Source organism: Trichoderma atroviride, chromosome 5, assembly GCF_020647795.1.
Source record: "Trichoderma atroviride chromosome 5, complete sequence".
Classification (NCBI taxonomy): domain Eukaryota; kingdom Fungi; phylum Ascomycota; class Sordariomycetes; order Hypocreales; family Hypocreaceae; genus Trichoderma; species Trichoderma atroviride.
Window position 1 is genome coordinate 3,402,880 of NC_089404.1, and position 20,808 is coordinate 3,423,687.

Below are 20,808 nucleotides of genomic sequence, written 5' to 3' on the forward strand. Positions count from 1 at the left end.
CACAGCCTCAGCAGCCGGGACCTGCTGCAGAGCCAGGCATTAAGAGTGAGTTTGGCCGCATGTTTGCGGGCATAGGCAGCGGTGTGGGCAGCATGGGCGGCATCTCAAGCCCTGTTACATCTGCGCCAATGGCCCAGTACATCAATGCTGCGCTGGCTAAGCGAGAAGACTCTGAAATTCCAGCACCAGACGCGGGCCCAGATGGCGCGACCAAGGGCAGGGGCAGACGGCGCAAGTTGAATACAGAAGAGAGCCGTGACGATGAAAGCTCGGGCAGGTTGACGCCAGTAGGACGTGGCGCGAAGCGCATCAGGGGACATGCGCATCACCATCACCAGTAGGTTTCCAATTTTTTTTATCCCACCTCGTTTTTCCTCGTTGGGCTAACCTTGTGACAGCCACCACCATCATCATCACCACGCGACCGAAGGAGCGGCCTCTCCGACTGTTGGAATCACCGCATTCAAAAACTTTAAAGGCGCCACTCCGACTACCTCGCCGACCGAAAAGACACCAGCCGTTGCGCCCCATCATCACCACCATCACCATCATCATGCCGCGAGAATCACGCAGCCAGCCCAGGCTCCAAAGGCCGCTCAGAGTCCTCCAGCGCCGCTCCCACCAAAACCGCGAACGATTGTGTCATCCAAAGCTGTGCTAGAGCAGGTGGCTCGCCAACCCCGTCACCACCTGGGCGATTTCATGTATGAGCCAGAACTGAAAGCCGGACGGCTGCTCCCGCATACCCCCACTCACCGGGGCTTCTCGTCGAACCCGAAACCCTTGCCGTACGATCTCATCAAGGGCAAAGAAAACTGCACTTTGACCGTCAAAGTCTCGCGTATCCATCTATCTTCGATTGCTCGAGAGGAGATTACATCACGAGCATTTCTATGGGGCACAGATGTCTATACTGACGACTCAGATGTGGTGGCGGCATGCATTCACGGAGGATGGATCAAGGGAGAATGGACCGAGGACGTCGACACGTCTCTGCTGGACTTGGATCAAGGTGCGAATGGAGAGACAAAGCGCCGAAGGGTTAAGAACCAAGAAAGCGAGCCCGCGAATGCCACATCCGAGGGTCTCATCTCCACGCCTCCTGTCGCTGGTCCAATGATTGTCCCTACCGAGCGCGACCTACACGTTACTGTTTTGATATTACCTCGACTCGTCAAATACGGCGCCTCTACGCGCTATGGTATTACAAGCCGAGAATTTGGCGGCGAATACGGATCTCGACACGCCGTTCACGATGGACTAAGCTACATGGTCAAGAGCATCCGCTGGGTGCAGAATGGAGCCCAACCCCAGGCTCGACTGCGTGGAAAGGGCCGACGAGAGCGCATGAGGGAGCAGGCGGTCAATTATATAATGATTACAGGAATGACCAAGAGCCTGGATGCCAAACCCAGTCTGGGCAGTGAGATCTCTGGCAACTGGGTGAATAGGAATCCCGCAGACGATTCTCTGGACGCGAAGCGCCGACACAGCGAAGGCGACAAGGAGAACCAGCCCGATGAGAAGATGAGCCAAGTCCAGTCTGAGGGACACGACCAGGACAAGGACGTTGAGATGAGGGATATGGGAAATGAAGAAAAGGTGGCTGCTGTCGAAGAAAAGTAGCTTGCTCATCCAATGTTTCCTGTTCATTCCGCTCAACCATTTATTTGTTTTTTTAATTACCTTGTTTTATTTTCCTTATCATTTTCACGACCATTTAACGAAGGCTTTTTGTTGCTCTGCATAGGAAAGGAAATCTTTCAAGGGAAGAAGGGAAAAAAGCTCACGGGGAGCTTTTGTGTATTTATGGACGGAAGGGCAAGACAAAAAATTTTAGCGGGATGGACAAAAATTTGCTTGATGATTTCTTCGTTTTCAGAGGAGGGTTGTGGGAATGTAAAAAAAAGGGGTCATTTTGTCATGTTTCGTTTTCCCATCTTTTGCGGCATGGAGGAATTATTTTTCTTCTCTCTACTCATTATGATGTGTGTACATGTGTATGTAGCTATAGTAATGGTACATGATTCATTTCATTTTACGTCTATTTAGGTATTATAGTGTACAAAGTCAAGTCGCTGTGGGCGACGTTGGTATCTTTTCTCCTCTTGATTATGGCGATTTAATGCTTCCGTCTCTCTGATTGTGTTGGTTCCTCGATTATAGTGAAATGTCTTTTTCTCTTTAAGCCCGTAGCTATCAATCCATATAAATCGACTTGGCCATATCGTACACTCTCCCAAAACTTTCTTCCAATTGCCGTTTTCCTTCTTTTTTCTTCAACTCTTCCGTCTCTTTTTTAGAAATCAGTCACTCTCCCATTATAGCTCCAGTCACCATCCCCACCCCACCGCAAAGGCTCATTCTTGGGCCCCCCCAACCTCGCCCGTCTTGGGATTCGTGTCGCCCTCAAACTCGGGCGGCGCGCCGCGGAACAGGCCCTGGTTCAGCGAGCTTTCGCCGTCGCTGCTGTTGTTCTTGCTGCTGGCAGCAGCGACGTTTGTTGCGTGGCGCGGGGATTCTGTCGAGGGAGGGGTTTGCGTCTGCGCCTGGATGTCTTGGAAGGCGGAGGAGACTGCGGCGGCGCGTTGGAGGCGCTCGAATTCGGCTTGTTGGGCGGCGGGCAGTTTGGGGGGTGCTGGGCGGGAGGTGAAGGTTGATGAGAGGCGGTGGAGGGGTTTGTTGGAAAGGAGGCGGAGGTTAAGGTTGAGGGGCCGGAGGGGAGGCATTTTTGGTTGATTTGGTGGTGTTGGTGGTGTTGGAAGAGGATAAGTTTTGTAGATGAAGCTGGAGATGAGCTGGTGAGGAAATGGCTGTGGCGGCGATGATGACGGAATAAGGCGGGTGGATAGCCGAGGTTTAGGCTGGTGGGGGTCTTGAGCTGGTGCTTTAGGTGAGTTGGTGCTGGAGATGCTGAACAGCTGGATGATGTATTAGATGCCGTTAATTATTGCTAGGTATTGCACGCAGCATCTCAAATATTGCCTCGACCACTGTGAGCCTACCTACATTTTATGGCAAGGTCTCCGTCAAAATGCCAAGCTCTTCTACAGCACTACTCAGCTTCGAGCGTGATCTCTTAGAGCTAGAATGTTCACAATGCATGAGATTTATTACCATTTGCGTGTCTTCACAGAGATAATTAGACCCTGGTTGAAGAATAAATTGTCATCACTGCCATAACCCCAGGGTGGCCCATTAGTCCAACGACACTCACATCCCTCGAGTGAGCATGCATCTCCAAGTCTTCAGATCTTGGCATTGCTAAACTACTCTTGATGGCGCTGCCAAACCCAGCACTACAGTGCAAAACTACCTAGTTTATTTACCGTTTTCAAACAGGTACTGACACCAAACATTCCCTCTTTGAGTCGCCTCAACAGCGTCATACAATCCCCGAATCGCAGGATGGAAGCCCAGCACCGCTTCGAAAACGTCTGACAGGCCAACAGCCCTCACAAACGCCAATAAACTTGCAATAGTAAAGTCCGCATAGCCAGGGCCATCGCCATCGACAAACGGCCCGGGAACTGCTTCAAGCCAATCGCCAAGCTCTCTGAGTCGAGGCTCCGCCACAGCCAGCCCTTGTTGTATCGGATGCTCCTCGAGCCACTGCTCTACGGGTTTGCCCCATCGCAGTTTTCGCTTTTCGCAAAACGTCACGGCGCTGCGCTCTGATAGTATGCGAGGCACGTGTCCGACGGTGAGTTGAAGAATTGGTGCAAACGCTGGCCCGAAACGGGTCCTGTATTCGACAGTTCGCGGCGTGTTATACCGGAGAGATGGTTCGGGTTTCAGCTCCTCCAGGGCTTGGATTATTTTTGAAATGTTCATTTCGTAGTAAATAGAGCCAGTTGATGTCTGGAGCTTGAGCACCGGTATTTCGTATGGCTCTATAGGGTCATCTTTCGGTTCCAGAGCCGTCGGCGCAAAAGTTGGGATGATGTCGGGATACTCGATCCCTTGAAATGAATAGGGAATTCCTTTGTAGTGGAGTGAGAATAAAACTCGGAGTACATGATGGGACCAAATATTGCCCTCTTTGCTGAGATTGTCGAAAATGAGAACATCGCTTTCGGAAGTCATGTTGTGGGATTGTGGTAGACTTGAGGCTTATAGAATGAAATATAAGACAAATTCCATGTTTTTACCTCAAAATATTTAGAGATGAGCGAGGCCTCCCAAAGGAGCAATAAGAATGCAAGTCTTTATGTGGCCAATTACCCCGCGAACGGGGTAATTATTGCCGCTTCACTTTGGTCTGTTGGCGGGGATGCTGTAGGTGGTCGCAGACTTTTGTTCCAAGACCGTATAGCAGATTCGTTATAAAATGTTGGGTCATGTAGATATTTTTATCAGATTTTAGCCAATAGCTATATCAGTACGGAGAGATCAGAAAAACAGATACCTCGAGATAAAGAGTAGTATTGTTGATACCGTCGAGATAATTAATCCTAGCCTCGCATCTATCAAGTCGACTACAGTAAAGAACCGACAAGTTCAATTCTACGAACCACCTCGTCAGTTCTCCGGGACATTGCATCCCACATCACCGCTGCCGTGGATCCATATCTGCTCAAAGTATTCTCCTGGCTTGTAGTCACAGCTTTCACCGCGCTCATCATCTGCGTCCATAGCAGCGCCGTGACAGTTGTTATCGAAGTCATGTACATGTGTGATGTAGCCCTTGAAGCCATCGGGTTCTTATTATCGACTTGGAGGCTTGGGAGGGCTACTGAGCCTACTTGAAGCTTTGGCAGGATAACAGCCCAGTTTGTGTTCGTTGGCGGAGCAATGGAGTGCTCCAGACAAGCCCGTATCATATTTAAAAGACTGGTGTAGGCTTCGGCCAGCTGGCAGTGGCATGAGAATATCAGAGAAACGAGTGCTTCATCTGGATACAATGTGATTTGATCCTCTTGGCCCGGGGACGAGAACAGACTTTGTATGACATGATTGAAGTCTTTGGTATGTTCAAAGAGCTGGTCAAAGATGAGCTTGACTGTTTGCCTAGTCTTGTTCTCGACTGTCGTCGCCTTTTCTGCGGTCACGCGAATCTTTTCTAGCATAGGAAATGGCATCACAGATTCATACAGCGCGACGCTCAGCGTTGCAAGTTTCCTAGAAGCACGACATCGTATTTCAAAATCATCTCTTGGATCTGAATCATGCCTTTGCGCGCGTGCATCGATGCTGTGCTCAACCAAGGGGAACCCGCAACTCGAGTCGTGAGTAAGTGGAAGGATATCCCAATTGCTAAGGAAAGTGTTGAATTCATCGGAACCTTCGATAGTCGTAGGAAGTATTCCTGACCAAGAGAGATCTTGAAAGCTACTGCTGGAAGAGAGAGTGTCTGCTATGCAAGGAGATAGTTGGATGCTCTCTTCCAAGTCAAAAGCTCGTAAAGTCGGAGGTAGTATGAAACCAATTTCTTCAGTCACTGAAGTAACCCGGGGTGCTTCGCTGAAGACGTCCACTGCTTTGTATACCGTCGAAGGTTTAGAGCCCCGGCGACTATAATGGCAGGGCGCATTCAGACGTTGACACCGGTTACAAGTGGCGGATTCGGCATTCCGTCTGCATCGGAGTTTTTGTCTGTGGCAGCGATCGCATGACGAGCGAATACTTGGACCCTGCCTTTGCCTGTTTGTGCCATTCGGGGTTTCTGCCAACGATGCCGATGCGGCATGGTCTGGAGTTACTGACAAATCCATGATGAAACTTGAGCGTTGTTGGTACTGATGAGGATGATGAAGACGAAGAAAACAAAGTGAAGTTGACAAAGTATGATTGAAGGAAGCTAATCATGCACGATCGGCGTTTCTTAGTGGGGGGTTCGGCGATTGTTTAATGGCCAAAGTCAGCGCCATTCCAACTTATCACTACAGCTATAGTCAGGGCAACTAGGTTGACAAACACTCATCTCTAGATATAAAAGCGCATTCAAGGGCTCCATCAAAATGGCCTTTTCCAAGAATATGAAACTTCCAAGTATACCATTGTTATAGTTTTGTTTGTCCAGTCTGCTTTGACAATGGTTTCCCTCTCCCAAGTTCGCGCCTCAAACTCCTTAATCTCTTCTACCTTTTCTGAAAAGCTTGTAGCCGTCTTTGTCGGGGGCACAAGTGGAATTGGCGAAGAGACCGCCAAATGCCTGGCCAAATATGCAAAGAGTCCTCGTATCTACATTGCCGGTCGTTCCCGAGATGCAGGTGATCGCGTCTTGGCGGAATGCAAGCGCATCAATCCCTCGGGACAGTATATATTTTGCAAATCCGATGCGAGCTTGATCCGTGGGGCTGATGAGCTTTGCAACGAGATCAAGAAAGAAGAAGGCTTTATCAATTTGCTTGTGATGAGCCAAGGAGTATATGATTTCAGCCGAAGTGGTGAGAACTAGGTTTTATGCTCCACGTTTGTCTATTTGAACTAATGGGTGAAAATAAGTGACTTCCGAGGGCCTGCATCTCCTCGCCGCTTTGAACTACTATTCTCGCATCCGAATCATTCAAAATCTCATGCCGCTTCTAGAGCAAGCCCCATTCCTTCGGCGAATAGTCTCCGTAGGAGGAGGCGGCCATGAAGGTAGTCTGGATACGGCAGACTTTCAAGCCCTAAACGTGCCACTGGAGAATCTCCGCGAACATCTCTCGACATTGGTTACTCTTGGCTTACAAGCTGTGGCAACATCTTCTCCAGAGGTAAGCATCGTGCATGGCTACCCCGGCACGGTTAAAACATCGCTTCTCAAGGATGTACCTGAAGAGACGTTGAAGACAATGACGTTTATACCTTTGGAAGAGTGTGGCGAGAGGCACTTGTACTTGGCTACAAGTTCAAAATACTCACCTCTGAAAAGCGAATATGCGGGAATCCCATTGGGAGATGGCGTTGAAGTGGCACTGGGATCGGGCGGACAGGCTGGAGGCGTTTACTCTATCCGAGAGGATTGCGAAAATGCCCCCCCTGAAGTTATGCAGAAACTCGCAGAGTTGGGAGCTAATGGGGTAATGGAAGAGGTCTGGTCCCATACTCTGGAACAGTTTGCGCGCATTGAGGAAAATTACAAAAAACACTAGACGATCAGGAGGTCACCTTACACACTAGTAGTAGCGGTTAATACTTCTTCTGAGTTCATACATCGCTGTGAACTGAAGCGTATCTAAATATTACTTGTAAGTGTCTAGTATTCTCAGCATACACAAGAGGCTTGGTTACTTGAATACTTGGGTGATGAAACTAGAAGAATTAGTAGAGTTTGGATCCCACGCTTATAACGCTCGCTCATGCTCCCTCTGGCCTCAACCAGTCAAACGTATCCAACAAATCAAAATTAAAAAACGTGCTGAAATCGGCCGAAACGTCCATGTTCCAATGCCCTCCCTCGTCCAACATATTCGTCTGCACAGGCGCCTCCAATGCCTGCTCCAGCACCCGCCTCACGACCTTCTTCACTCTATAGCAAATATCCGCGTTTGGCGACGTAGGCCCAACCCAGTCCAGGAACGAAGCCAGCATTCCCAGCTTCTCGACAATGACGGCCTTTGTAGCGACTGGACTCATGCTGCCGCGCGTCGTGCCTTTCAATAGCTCCATGCAGAGAACACCGCCTGCTGGAGCGGCGTACGAAACAACGTTCCATTCAACGCAGTCTTGGGCCGTTTTGAGCCGGTTCTGATGCGTCCAGAAGAGATGCGCGAGCGTCACCATTTCAATGCTGATTTCGAAAAGCCGCGTTTCGTTTCCTTCGCATGCGCCGTCTTCTTTGCTGAGGAGGCGCTCGATGAAGAAGAGGTTTTGGAGGTGTTCTAGCCAGACGAGGAGTTTGCCGTAGAGTTCTCTTCCGGGGATTTCTGGATTGTTGATGTCTTCGGGTTGGTAGATTAGACAAGGCGGGAAGCCGGCGACGATTTGCATTTCTCGTCGTTTGAGGTTGCTGCCCCGGTTGTTAGAAGCTCTTGAAGAAATAAGACAGTAGTAGGTGATGGGACTTACACGAGTGCCGTCTTGCCACCAAAATCCATGCCCTGCAGAGAAATCTCCAGAATCTCATCTCTTATATACGACAGCATGCCCCTTGCGCGGAGAGTTGTCGTCGTGTAAATCTTGCCATCAATGTTCCATCCGTTCTCATCAACGCGACAGTCTCCAAGCCTAGTCAGTGGCGGGTTTGACAGCAACAATTCATCGCTCATATCAAGAGGCAGCGGCGTCGATGTGAAATTCCTGCCGAGGAACATGGGCCTTCCCGTAAATGTGGATGTCACCTTGTCGTGTGCAAAGATGGCAGCAAACAGCCGGCGCTTGATTTGGGTCGTTACGGACCAGTCCATGGGATCGGCGTTGGGGGAGACGTGGAGGCCCAAGTAAGTCGTCAATGCCATGAGATCGCCGTGCGTCCTCCAATATTGCATGCCTGCATCTCCCGACACGGTCGACTCCAGCAAGCAGTGGCCAAAGACAACAAACGCCAACAGCGCATTGCTATTGGAAGCGTCACGACTAAGCTCGATGCACTTCCAGGCAGCCGTCTTGTACCGGCTTACAAGGCAGCTCCCGTGATTGTTCTGCAGGTCGATGCAGTCCTTTGGCAGGATAGACTTGTCAGGAAGCCGGCGAGCACCATAGGCCCAGAAAACAAAGAGTATCCCGAGAGATTCCCATCTGAGATTCGGCCCGGAAAACTCTTGAAACCACTCTTCCGCATCCTTGTTCCTATCGTCTCCCAAGGGAACCGCGCTGTTTTTACACAACTTGACGGACATGCGCCTAAGTTGCTCCTCATCTCGAGGCTCTTGGCCCAGAGTCCCACCAAAGACCGCCCACACAGAATCGGTCAGCCATTCGCCTGCAAGCGGACACCAGCCTCCGTAGAAGCTGGAGTACATCCTCGCCAAGAGCTTGCAAGTCGCCATGTCGGGGATCGCCCGCACAGCGCTGAGAGCAAACTCGTCCAAGCGAGGAAAGGCCTCCACAATCTTCAGCGGCAGCGTCTCCGGATCGGGCTCGCGCTTCCACGCCGTTGACAGGCGGTTCTGCGCCTCCTCGTAAAAGGTCGTGATGCTTGTTGCGCCGAGATAGCCAACGTTGTTGTTCTCCGACATGTTCGCCTTGGGAGTTGCCGAGATTGACGCCGAGCCGCCGTTGGCAACTTGCGGTGGCCTCAAAGGCGGCACGGATGCGGCCACGGACGGCCTTGAAATACTGCCATGGCGGCTCTGGTGAGGATGAGTCCGCTGGCCAAGTTGAGTCATATAGACGCACTTGTCGGCGACGCCGCCGCGACGACATCGCGAACACACCGGAAGGCGGTGGTCACACGCAACTTTGCGCTTCCGACAGGGCTCGCAAGACTGCAGGCGGCCATTTTTGCGCTTGGGAGCCTCTGTTAGAGAGATCGGGCCGTCCATGGCGGCGAGTTGATTGACGAGACGCCTTTTGAGTGAGTTGATTAATTGGTCGGGAGAGGTTGTCGAGATTAGTCAGTTGCGATTGCATTTACGGTGCTGACATGATATTGGCACTGTATCTTGAGCCTGTTAATTGATAGTGAGGAAAGCATCGTAGAGTTGACATGGTTGACAAAGTGACAATTTTGCGTATTACGTCGTATTGTGTCGAATACTCGGTTATCAATACGACATTACTCGTATTCATAAACGGATGATACCCTTGTGTTTCTATAAAAGTAGAGATATTCCGTTCATATGTAGTCTAGAAGGCGCGTGGAAGGCGCGCGCAAGTCAAGAATCACCATCAAAGTCCAAAAGCATCAAATTTCAAGAAAATAGGATATGGAAATCGTGATTATAAATACCTCTTTCATGTTACTAATTTTCACAACCAGCTGCAATTCCACATCAGGCCGAGCATCATGTCATTGGAGTCGATTCGAGTCAATCTGCCCCACGGCCTCATTTCTACCCCAAGTTGGAGCGAGACTCATACAAACGCCCGCCCCATATTATGCCGCCGCTTTCGCAGGGCGATTATCGGCGAAACAGAATCCATGGTTATACAAAAGTAGCTGAGATTGGAGCTGGCAAGATCAGGCAGCGATCAGGTAATATTTACTCCAAGAATCCCCAAGGCCGGGATAGGAAAATTTCTCCTTCTGCTTCTGAGCTCCTTCTCTCCTTGTTACTCCTTTTGATATCTCTTTGAATATCAACAAATCTTTCATAGCAATATGACTCCCTCAAGCACAAGAGATCTTGTACCGCTAGATGATACACCGAGTCCGGAGTGGCACTCGGGCATTTGTATTAGCGATGGTTCTATGAAAGATCCTACTCTTGCTGCTATTGATGCTCGTCGTCGAGCTGTTGGCCAGATGGTTGCCCCGACAGCTGCCTATGCAGACTCAGATATGTTTAAACTGCAGTGTTCAAGGGTCAGTTCATTTTCTCGATCCTCTTTATATGCCCTATGGCTTACTGGAACTATCGGGATAGGCATCTAACAAACCAGCGGCAAGAAGATGGGACAGTAAGTCTGATTTCGTTGACCACAATAAGCATCTCCTAACGTATCACTACAGATCACTTGACGGCTGAATCCTTAGCACGCGCCCCTGGCATTCTAAAAGTAGCCGCAAGATTCCTCAAAAGACCGGGCATCATCTCGCTGGCCGGAGGTCTACCGACTCCCGACTATTTCGGCTTCCGCTCTATAAGTGCTCAAGTTCCCGCCTCGAACCAGAGCATCCTCTTTGAAGGCGAGTCGACAATTACAATGGGCATACACGATATAGCTACTGAAAACGCAGCATTTGATCTCTCAGTTGCTTTGAATTACGGCCAGGCAGCAGGCTCGGCACAGATGATCCGCTGGATCACCGAGCACGTCGAGCTGGTTCACAACCCTCCCTATGCCGACTGGGATACTTGTTTAACTACTGGAAGTACAGATGGCTTATACAAAGCGCTGAGGATGTTATGCGACAAAAACAGAGGCGATTCGTGGATGACTGAAGAGTACAGTTACGCTACAGCCCTAGAGACAGCTATTCCCCTGGGTATTAGAACAGTCGGCATCAAGATGGATTCAGAAGGCCTAGTACCAGAGGCCATGGACAAAATCCTCACCAACTGGGACGCATCAAGGATGGGAGCAAGAAAGCCACGCGTGCTATACACTGTACCAACTGGTCAAAACCCGACAGGGTCAACACAAAGCGCATCGAGAAGAAGAGCCATATACGACGTCTGCCAGAAACACGACGTATACATCCTCGAAGACGACCCATACTACTTCCTCCAGCTTCATTCTCGCACTTCCAACAGCCAACCTCGAAAACTATCCGTCGGCGAATTCCTCGCCTCTCTGCCGCCCTCATACCTAAGCATCGACACCGACGGCCGCGTAATGCGCCTCGACTCCTTTTCCAAGATCCTCGCCCCCGGCACGAGAATGGGCTGGGTGACGGCCTCGGAGCAGATGATTGAGCGATTCATCCGCCACAGCGAAACTGCAAGCCAAGGGCCCGGCGGCTTCTCCCAAGCCATGGTGTATAAGCTGGTGGACGAGAAATGGGGCCACACGGGGTTTTTAAATTGGCTGCAGCGTTTGCAGGCGGGATATACGGATAGGAGAGACGTCATGATGAGTGCGTTTGACAAGTTTCTGCCAAAGTTGATTGTTAGCTGGCATGTTCCAAGTGCCGGGATGTTTGTAAGTGATGTTCCATCAGGACCATGTTTTTTTCCAAAAAGGCTAACACGAATGTTACAAGTGCTGGCTCAAGATCAAGTACAGCTGCCACCCCAACTCGAAAATATACTCCACGCTTGACATTGAGGAAGAAATATTCGCGGCATGCCTCAAGCGAGGTGTTCTCCTCGCAAAGGGCTCCTGGTTCAGGGCAGAGCCGGATCTGCCGCTCCAAGGAGTCTTCTTCCGCCTCACGTTTGCGGCGGCGAGTGCCGAGAGCATAGAGGTGGCTGTTCGGGCTTTCGGGACTGCGCTTCGCACGATTTTTGGCTTGGTTTAGGGTGGCAGAAGCCATGGTGTATTATTGTCCTCATCTCTCTTCTTCTACTTCTATTCCAGCTTGGATGACTTATAAATCTTTCGGGAAAAAAAGACTATGTATTCAAACGCCTATATATAATTACATGCCTGTTAAATCTCATCAACATTCTAGAGTTGCCGCGTACTGGTCAACCGCCTCTATACACGTTCCAATCGCATCAAACAAATGCGACTCCTTAAACATCTCCGTAAATAACCGCAGCACCGAATACGCAATGTGTTTAATCACCCCTGCGCTGCAGTAGTCTTCCGAACTAGGATCGAAGAATGGAGTCTCTTTCAAGATCCGCGCAATGATGCGAATCAAGACCTTCTCTTCTGCTTCCAACAACTCACTCTCCAAGCTAGCCCGTTCGAGCCACTTGCTCAAGAACAAAGCGCATTCCAGATTAGCGATGCTGTGGATGATGCTCCAGGACAGGATTTGAGTTTTCGATGCGTATCTGATTCCGATGCGAACTGGTATGCTGAGCGCGTGGGCGCTCTGGAGAACGGCCGAATACAAACGCGGCGAGCGTTCGGGCATTGGAGACTGAGCAAATGCAGCCGCGATGATGGCTGGATCTCTTGTGCTAAAGTTCCGACATACTGCCATGTTGAAGCTCAGCCTGATCCAGGCAATGCGGAAGACTGCTGTGGCATTGAACCCCAGCGGCGCCATGTAAGCAATTGGTTGCGCAGTATTCTCCCTGTTTCGTGACCAGCTACCATCCCAGCGGCAAAGGGCTCGTCTAAACTTCATGTAGACATCATCTGAAAATGGCACCTTGTCAATATCTCCGTAGGCATCAATGTGGAGAAGCGTCTCTCTCGTGAGATGTATTTGCTGTACCAAACCATGGACAGAGACCAGACCTCCAAAAGCGGAAGTGCGATGCTCTGGGTTTCGAGACTCCTTGGGAACGGTAAGTTCCAAATAATAATCGCCAAAAGTACTGGAGAGTGGCGGATCACGACGCCGTATTTCTTCCCATTCTCGCTCCGTGGATGCCCACCATACGTTTTCGTGCTGTGGCATCGTCAACGACCAGATTTCTCGAGCCATGAGCCGCGGCGGAGTCTCGTAGAAAATTGTGTGTAAACTAAAGATTATAAATGCAATAAAGACCGTCCTACGACGCCCTTCGTTATATATCCACTGCTCCCACGTTTCATCCGCTGGGACATTGTCTTCGTGCAAGTATCCTCCTTGGCGCAGGTGAAAGGCAATTTGTTCTGCCAAACTGAACGCGTCAGGTAATAGATTTTTGTATTCCCATGAACACAGGGACATGCAGATAATCATGGCCTGTATTGTTTCGATTTCCAGCGGCGGTTGATTTATAGACCTCGCTGAGTTTGTCATGATGCTGGCAACGGCTTCATGGGTTGGCTTTGCTTGTATGGTCGAGTTATGGGCAGCCTCTACTACGGCTGCGCAAACCTTGCTGAGTTTGATATCGATGAGGCTCTTGGCAGCGTAGTACAGCGACAAGGCCGATTCCGCCTCAAATCGGTATTGAGCCCCCATTGCAGCAATAGAAAACACCAGCTCCAATGGCATATGAGAAAGGTTCTTTGTTGAGAGATGTAAAAACGGTCGATGCAAGTTGAAGCTAGAGAAGCCTTCGATATATCTGCTGAATGTATGCTTCGAAGGAAGTTGAAAGTCCAATGGGAGAAGCGCAATACTCTCTTGGGCTCTGGCTGAAACCAAGTCATATGCATCCCGGGACATGTAGCACGGATTTCTCGCCGAAGATTGCAAGTGCTGTTCGCTCAAGGTGCCAACCGTTGCATTGGGAAGCATTGGCCGAGGGTGTATGCTTGGATCTTGGATAGGGGGCTGGAGCAACAGGGAAGACGCGCATGGCAAATCGTCCTGCCATATACATTCTTCTGTCCTGATTGACATGTCTCTATCTGATGTCGTCGTCTCGAGTAGCGACGGCACACTAAGCGAAGGCGAAAATTCAAACGCCTGAAAATTCATCGGAAACTCTGGATGGAAGTACGAAAGTTCAAAAGGATTGTGTTGTAATTGGAAGCTGTCCCACAGCATGTCCAGCTCTGCAGAATGCGAGGGCTGCGTACTGCTCCCAGACGGCGTCGAGGCATTTTGGTGGCTTGTCTCATCAGTTCTCAACTCTTCTGTTTGTTCGAAATCCGGCATGGGAATTTCAGTCTTATCCTCTACCCGCCTTCGTTGGGGAGAGGCATTGGGATCGAGGGGCCCATGCTCTCCCAACTCTTTGGCCAACTTGGCATGGCGCGATAGCAAGTCCCTGATTCATGTGAGTTTCCGCTTGACATGAAAGATGGTGGGAGAGTAGACGAACTGGCGTGAGAAGCTCCGTCCACATATACAGGCATGCGGCTTCTCCTTTGTATCTACCCCAAATTAGCGGTTACGAGACCAGACGATGAAATTCCACATCAACCACGTACGGGTTCTCTCATGGCGTCGCAGATGCTCTGTCCTCAGAAACGACTTGTTGCAGAACTGGCAGGGGGGGCACCTTGACCTTGTGCCGCATCTTTCCTGGTGCGCCTTTGGTCTCTCGGTGAGTCGGAGTCTCTCAGACGAATCTACCCCAACTTTTAACGATGCCCGAGACGGTCCCACTCCATGTCAATGTCAAAGCACGCCCTAGCGCCTTACCAAGGACAAGAACACGTGATGGAGGCATCACATGACGCTCGTTGATTTGACGGGACGCCGTTTGATGGGAACACAAACAATGTCTTTCCAGTTACTGGGGTAGCACTGCATGCAAGTTCTGAATCTTCCTTGGCCATGTTGCGTCATGTTGCTTGATTGTTAAGCAGATCTTGACGAATCTCGACGTATTTCTCTAGCGGGTGGGTTACCCGGCAGGACGCCTCCGAGATCCGCATCGCTACACGCATTTCAAGCCAATGGAAGCCAATCTGTCATGCATGCTTCTTCGTCTGAGACGTGCAGACGCCATAAATCAATTGCTATGATTGATTCACCTGGTAGTCATCACTCTTGAAAAGATGATAGATCTTGAGAAATTGGAAACGCAGGGATCTTATTCACGACACGCCATTCACAGCCATAGCAGGGTAGCAGTACCGAGGATGTAACAATAAAGAGCCCGTGCAAGCCGATCCTTGACGCTTGAAACTCTCGGCTGCTAGCTAACAGTTCCCCCCGAGTAGACATCGGGGGCTTCTTCCAGGCCTAATGTTTGCTGACGCTCTTTTTTTCAGCATTGCTGCAAAGACAGATTCCAGCCTCAGCATGAAGCCTCTTTACCACCTCGCAGCCATTGGCTTCACAATAATTCAGCTATGCTTGGCCGATGGCAGCGTTTCGAAAAGAGGTTCAACGCTTCCCCCAAAGCCCTCGTGTGATCCAGGATTCACGCTCGAGGGCGCCTCAACCGAAGCGGTCAACACTCCGGGAACTCAGTTCAAAGCCGTCATTTCATGCTCAAGCCTCGATACCGACAAAGTGTTTGTATTCGTCAATGGCGAAGAGTATAGCGATTTCCAAGCATCTGACTCGGGTATTGCATTCACCAACGGGCTCAGTGACGGCACAGCTCTACTAGGAATCATCGCCGCCGACACCCACGGATACCCATTCGTGAGCAGCTTTTCGCTTCGCTTCGGCACCCCAACCTCGAGTGTGAAAGCATCACAGCCACAGCAACTTCTTCAGACTACGGCAGACAATGGCTGCTCGACGTGCGGCGACTGCAACTCGTGTCCCGGCTATCCAATGTGCGCAAGCACGTGCCAAGTGCCGCCTCCTCATCAGTGCGACTTCTACCAGACATGTGTCGAGGATTCCGTGCCGTGCTCCGGCGACTCCAGCTCATATGCCATCAACTACGGGTTGAAAAACTGCGAAAAGTTCGACCAAAACCTCAATCTCTTTTCTGACAACGGCCAGATGTTTATATGGGGCACCATGAACTGCCTGCAGAAGACACTCGTTCCGGTGGTTTCGGCTTGCAACGCCACGTGCCAGAGCATCCATGATGCGGCGTTTGGATCGCACGCGCAGTGCTATATTGCCAATGGCTTCTGTAGTCTCGAGTGCAAAGACTACGTGGCCGAGTTGTACACGGTGGGCCTGGATCTCTTCACGTCGGACGCCATCAAGTCTGTCTTTCAAACAGCGGCCGGATGCCTTGAGCGAATTGAACAAGTCATCCAAGAGGGAGCTTGTGTGAATAATGTACTCCAAGATATCATCATGTCCATTCTCGATGTTTTATCCGCCTGAGACACCTAGCACCATCAGACATTGCCCCGGAATCCGAGGGAAAATACACCTTGACAATCGAATGTCCACCATATGATGCCAATTGCATGTTCAATTATGGAAAAGGAGAAATAATGATTCATCTAACATTGATCATGGTGTCATGATGTCGTATATAATTCATGATGTGCGTGATAAAGCGCAGGCAAAAAGATTTACCCGCCAAGCCAGCAAATATGTATAATGAAAGATACGAGGACGTGCCATGGGAACCTCATGTGCTGGCGTCAGTCTCGACGCCTTTTGACGCAGGCAGGCTAAATCCCATTTCCTGCCACGACTCAAACTCCTTTTCAATCGCAAGCAGCTCCTCCTTGTACCGGTCAATGTTCAACTGGTACTTTTCCAGCGCGTCCGGCAGCTGGCCCTCGGAATCGTGCTGCGGCGTCGATTCTGCCGCGGCATCCGCAGAAGACGCTGCGTCCTTTCCATCCGACATCTTCTGCTCCTCCTCCTCAAGCTTCTTGATGAGCATGCTCTTTCGCCGCCTTGTGTCTTCCAGCCATTCCAGGCGAGCATCGGTTATTTTGTTTGACATATCTACAGTAGGCTGTTAATACGGGCAGTGACGAGCAGTAGTGGTAGCACTAAAAATATCTTTTTTTACGCCTTACTTGTTATTCCGTGGAGTGGCCTCTCTTTGATCTCGTGGTCTTGCCAATCTATAATAGCCAACTGCAACTGGCTGGAAAGGAAATATGGGAAAAAAAGGGGGCTAGTCTGGAGGGCCTTTGGTTCCAAAGCTGAGAGAGGGGGGATAGCTTTTGGCGGGGGCAAATGGCGTGTTGTGAGAGGCTGAGCGAATATGCAGGGGGGTTACATCGCGAAAATGGCCCAACTGAGAGCCGAAGCCGAAGCTGGAAGAGACGGATTTTCACCAGCACCGAATGATTACGCAGCATCTGCGAAGCATAACGTGAGTGGAGGTTCTTTGCATGTTTGCAGGGCAAAGAGACGGCTCGCAGCAGAGAGGGGCAAAAATGGAGCAAGGCGGCAAAAGCGTGCCGTTTCGTAGCGAGAAAACGGAAAGGGCTGAATCTAGCTCATGCTTGAATGAAATACTAATCGATAATAAGAGTGCTGATATGGTTGAGTTAGTCTCGTAAGGTTACTAGGTAGGTTATAACTGAATCGCCATCTGGGACGTGCTCTTATTCCCAGCTCCTCAGCGTGTTGGTTGGGCAAGACTCAAAGGCTGGCTCGGCCCGAGCCGTACAAACGTCCGATGTATGGGACACTGCCAGCGAATAATCAAGAACATAGTATAGGCGACAGTTGCTATAGAGAAACAGCGTGTGCATGTGTGTGCTTGCAACTTGTTCTTGGAGCAAATCAAGCGAAGCACAGAGTTTCCACAACTAGAACGCGATAATAGACCCTGTAGTTAATGCTTTTTTTTTATTAAGACACCACCACTGACATGCGAGTGGTAAAGTGGTTATTCTACTATAGGCATCTCCAAGTTATCTCGCTTGCATGCAACTCTACGATAAGCAAGATAGAAGACAACTCCATAAACTAGAGTCGATAATCACACGCGCTCAGAAACTGGCCTTCCATAGGTCCGTCGCCTTTTCTCACCGGTCTATTTCCTCAGCATCTCGAATACTATATGAACCATCAGCCCTGTCCCTGCCGCATCTTCCATCGACGCTCGATCCAGTCCAGATCTCAAAAATGCCCGGAAAACAAGCTTTTCTTTTCCTTTGCCCTCGCCTACAGCATTTTAAAAATTCGCTAGTGCCGGTTCGCCTACACTGAAGCAGACAAACCCTCCCAGACCGACGCCAAATCCGGCAGCGCAATCAATCCAGCAAAAAGTCCCGCAACGCTCGCAAACGCTGCTCTTCTCTCCCTCCTATCACACTAACAAGATGGCACATGCGCTTTCTCGCTGCTCCACCATCCGATGCCGAATCGCCGGTTGGCTCCAATGCCGGTGCCGTTGACCTGCTGAAACGGGCAAGCAGGCCGCGGGGGAGAGAGGCCCGTGAAGATTAGATCAGCCTCTCACGGCGCAGAGTCTGGGTTTTGGCGCAGATCGTGGTCGAGATAAGGCATCTGATACGGCTCTGGATGGGAAACAAGGGAACAAAGATCCAAGGCTAGCATCGCATCGAGTATCGCATCGCATCGCAACGCAACGGCGGCAACTTGCGGGCCGGGTTGAAGAGGATGGAAGTGCGACTGTAATCTGGGGCAGCGGATGTATAAAGTTGGAGTTGCTGGCTGTTGATGATGCAGATCTTTTTTCTGTCAAGACGCCAGTGAATAGGATCTGCCACCTCCAGCTTCAAAATGCCTTCCATCTCCAAGGTCGCGTTGACGGCTCTCGCCTCAGTCCAGGGCGCCCAAGCCTGGGGAGTTTTGGGCCACGCAACTGTTGCCTACATTGCCCAGCACTATCTCAACTCTGCCACAGCATCATGGTAAGCAAAAGGATGAAAGAAGAGAGAGAATATACCTGATTCAAGACCATGACTCGCTGACACAAATAAACAGGGCTCAGGGCGTCCTTGGTGACACCTCCACCTCGTACCTGGCCAACATCGCCTCGTGGGCTGACGACTACCGGGCAACGACGGCTGGCAAATGGTCTGCTCCCTTCCACTTCATCGACGCCGAGGACAACCCGCCCACCTCGTGCAACGTCGACTATGACCGGGACTGCGGCAGCGCTGGCTGCTCCATCTCGGCCATGGCCAACTACACCCAGCGCGTTGGAGACGGCCGCCTCTCCGCCGCCAACGTGCAGCAGGCGCTCAAGTTCCTCGTCCACTTTGTCGGCGACCTGACGCAGCCCCTGCACGACGAGGCCTACGAGGTTGGCGGAAACGACATCGACGTCACCTACCAGGGCTACAGCGACAACCTGCACGCCGACTGGGACACGTACATCCCCGAGACGCTGGTTGGCGGCGACTCCCTGGCCGATGCCCAGACCTGGGCCAACACGCTCGTCGGCGACATCACGTCGGGCGCGTACAAGTCGCAGGCGGCCAGCTGGATCGCCGGCGACGACGTCAACGATGTCATCACCACGGCCACGCGCTGGGCCAGCGACGCCAACGCCTACGTCTGCACCGTCGTCATGCCCAACGGCGCCGCCGCCCTGCAGACGGGCGACCTGTACCCGACCTACTACAACTCGGTGATTGGCACCGTCGAGCTGCAGATTGCAAAGGCCGGCTACCGCCTGGGCAACTGGCTCAACATGGTCTACAGCGCCAACATTGCCAAGCGCGAGGCTGGCGACGATGCCGCTCCCAAGCCTGATCTGCTGGGCCGAGACCTGCTGCCCGCTGCCCGTCCTGCGACTCGTGCCAAGCTTGCGAGGGCGGCTATGGAGGGCGCGTGCTGCAAGAGCCGAGACCACGACTACAAGCACTAAGAAACGATATTTGGAATGTGGTTTAGATTGGATGGTTCAAAAGGGTTTGCGAGCATGGCGGGAAAGCGGGCTGAGCGATGATCTGGAATGAGTAATGAGAAAATACCATGGTGAATAAAACACTTTTACGGATAGTTGTTGACGTTGCTGAGTCTTGTTGTGTGTTTATTCTCAACGGACCTTGTAAGCTGCACTAAGACATGAGAGTTGGAGAATTTCTCGAATCATCATTTATGTGCATGCATGAAATAGATGAATTCAATCTTGAAAAATAGTAGATTGATACCAATGGCTATTTCTTTACTCTAAAATAGAAAAGGAATGAAAGGTTGTACTATGTTCATGGACGGTATTCCGAGTTGTGCTTCATCAGGCGCATGAGCTACATGGAGAACGCAACTAGAACTGCTGAAAACAGCATATACAATGGAGAATGATATCGAGTGCTAATATAATATGTGATGACTCAAATAATTACAACCCAACTTATCGCTTCTTACTTCTTTCTTGTCAGTCACCATGGACTGAAATACTCGTCGTCGCCGAAAGTCACTATGCGAACATCACTCAATAGCGCCCGCATCAAATGTTTAAATCTACTCCCTTCCGGCCATCCGAGCTTGTTGCACGTCTATAAGAAAATCTTCAGGTAAAAGATGGAAACGACCTGTTTAAGCCAGCTCATTCATATACCCCTTGACCACAAACTTTCCCATAGGCTAAAAGGTCGGCCTGAAGTCTATCTCTGTTCCTGACGCCCGCTTCTCAACTGATTTACCCAGTTTGGCTGCCCAAGGTACTAGTCAAACCATATATTGCTTATACATACATACAACTTCTTCATTCTTCAATTGTGTTATTCTTTGTGATACCACAATGGTGCAACTACGTAACGTCACCTTGTATCACCGCACTGGTAATAAAGTCCTCGGCTATTTAGAAACTCAGGTGCCTTATTAGAAGAACACAGCAGTAACCACACAACTTCAAAAAGATCTGCATGCCCTTCCTCTCCAAAAATCAAGCTTCATCCCCCCCGGCTCTCCATCCTGTGATCGCCCCGATTCTTACCTTGATCGTCGCAAAGCCAACCCCTCACTCATGC

At 50.6% G+C, this 20,808-nt stretch overlaps 11 protein-coding genes across 11 annotated transcripts; 5 read left to right on the forward strand and 6 right to left on the reverse strand.

Moving 5' to 3' along the window:
• Positions 1-59: 59 nt before the first annotated feature.
• Positions 60-1,626, forward strand: TrAtP1_010353 (uncharacterized protein; the record flags this gene model as incomplete). Its single annotated transcript, XM_014089770.2, has 2 exons — positions 60-337; positions 399-1,626. The coding sequence occupies 2 exons, from the start codon at positions 60-62 to the stop codon at positions 1,624-1,626; spliced, it is 1,506 nt and encodes a 501-aa protein (XP_013945245.2).
• Positions 1,627-2,020: 394 nt separating this feature from the next.
• Positions 2,021-2,816, reverse strand: TrAtP1_010354 (uncharacterized protein). Its single transcript, XM_014089569.2, has one exon. It carries the CDS (start codon positions 2,727-2,729, stop codon positions 2,361-2,363), a length of 369 nt encoding a protein of 122 aa, XP_013945044.2. The 5' UTR covers positions 2,730-2,816; the 3' UTR covers positions 2,021-2,360.
• Positions 2,817-3,321: 505 nt separating this feature from the next.
• TrAtP1_010355 (uncharacterized protein) lies at positions 3,322-4,086 on the reverse strand (the record flags this gene model as incomplete). Its single annotated transcript, XM_014089769.2, has 1 exon — positions 3,322-4,086. One exon carries the CDS (start codon positions 4,084-4,086, stop codon positions 3,322-3,324), a length of 765 nt encoding a protein of 254 aa, XP_013945244.2.
• A 392-nt stretch (positions 4,087-4,478) lies between these two features.
• Positions 4,479-5,714, reverse strand: TrAtP1_010356 (uncharacterized protein; the record flags this gene model as incomplete). The annotated part of the gene is made up of 1 exon (XM_066114672.1): positions 4,479-5,714. The coding sequence occupies one exon, from the start codon at positions 5,712-5,714 to the stop codon at positions 4,479-4,481; it is 1,236 nt and encodes a 411-aa protein (XP_065970769.1).
• Positions 5,715-5,929: 215 nt separating this feature from the next.
• TrAtP1_010357 (uncharacterized protein) lies at positions 5,930-7,079 on the forward strand (the record flags this gene model as incomplete). Its single annotated transcript, XM_066114673.1, has 2 exons — positions 5,930-6,389; positions 6,448-7,079. The coding sequence occupies exons 1-2, from the start codon at positions 6,035-6,037 to the stop codon at positions 7,077-7,079; spliced, it is 987 nt and encodes a 328-aa protein (XP_065970770.1). The 5' UTR covers positions 5,930-6,034.
• Positions 7,080-7,110: 31 nt separating this feature from the next.
• TrAtP1_010358 (uncharacterized protein) lies at positions 7,111-9,755 on the reverse strand. The gene is made up of 2 exons (XM_014089768.2): positions 7,996-9,755; positions 7,111-7,936 (listed from the first exon to the last, which is right to left on the reverse strand). The coding sequence occupies exons 1-2, from the start codon at positions 9,408-9,410 to the stop codon at positions 7,285-7,287; spliced, it is 2,067 nt and encodes a 688-aa protein (XP_013945243.2). The 5' UTR covers positions 9,411-9,755; the 3' UTR covers positions 7,111-7,284.
• A 434-nt stretch (positions 9,756-10,189) lies between these two features.
• Positions 10,190-11,992, forward strand: TrAtP1_010359 (uncharacterized protein; the record flags this gene model as incomplete). The annotated part of the gene is made up of 4 exons (XM_014089519.2): positions 10,190-10,393; positions 10,455-10,488; positions 10,541-11,673; positions 11,735-11,992. 4 exons carry the CDS (start codon positions 10,190-10,192, stop codon positions 11,990-11,992), a joined length of 1,629 nt encoding a protein of 542 aa, XP_013944994.2.
• On the reverse strand, positions 11,735-14,759 carry TrAtP1_010360 (uncharacterized protein). Its single transcript, XM_066114674.1, has 2 exons — positions 14,461-14,759; positions 11,735-14,403 (listed from the first exon to the last, which is right to left on the reverse strand). Exon 2 carries the CDS (start codon positions 14,183-14,185, stop codon positions 12,134-12,136), a length of 2,052 nt encoding a protein of 683 aa, XP_065970771.1. The 5' UTR covers positions 14,186-14,403; positions 14,461-14,759; the 3' UTR covers positions 11,735-12,133.
• Positions 14,760-15,223: 464 nt separating this feature from the next.
• TrAtP1_010361 (uncharacterized protein) lies at positions 15,224-16,273 on the forward strand (the record flags this gene model as incomplete). Its single annotated transcript, XM_014089766.2, has 1 exon — positions 15,224-16,273. The coding sequence occupies one exon, from the start codon at positions 15,224-15,226 to the stop codon at positions 16,271-16,273; it is 1,050 nt and encodes a 349-aa protein (XP_013945241.2).
• A 253-nt stretch (positions 16,274-16,526) lies between these two features.
• Positions 16,527-16,850, reverse strand: TrAtP1_010362 (uncharacterized protein; the record flags this gene model as incomplete). Its single annotated transcript, XM_014089765.2, has 1 exon — positions 16,527-16,850. One exon carries the CDS (start codon positions 16,848-16,850, stop codon positions 16,527-16,529), a length of 324 nt encoding a protein of 107 aa, XP_013945240.2.
• Positions 16,851-17,622: 772 nt separating this feature from the next.
• Positions 17,623-20,145, forward strand: TrAtP1_010363 (uncharacterized protein). The gene is made up of 2 exons (XM_014089764.2): positions 17,623-18,741; positions 18,815-20,145. Exons 1-2 carry the CDS (start codon positions 18,611-18,613, stop codon positions 19,701-19,703), a joined length of 1,020 nt encoding a protein of 339 aa, XP_013945239.2. The 5' UTR covers positions 17,623-18,610; the 3' UTR covers positions 19,704-20,145.
• Positions 20,146-20,808: the final 663 nt, after the last annotated feature.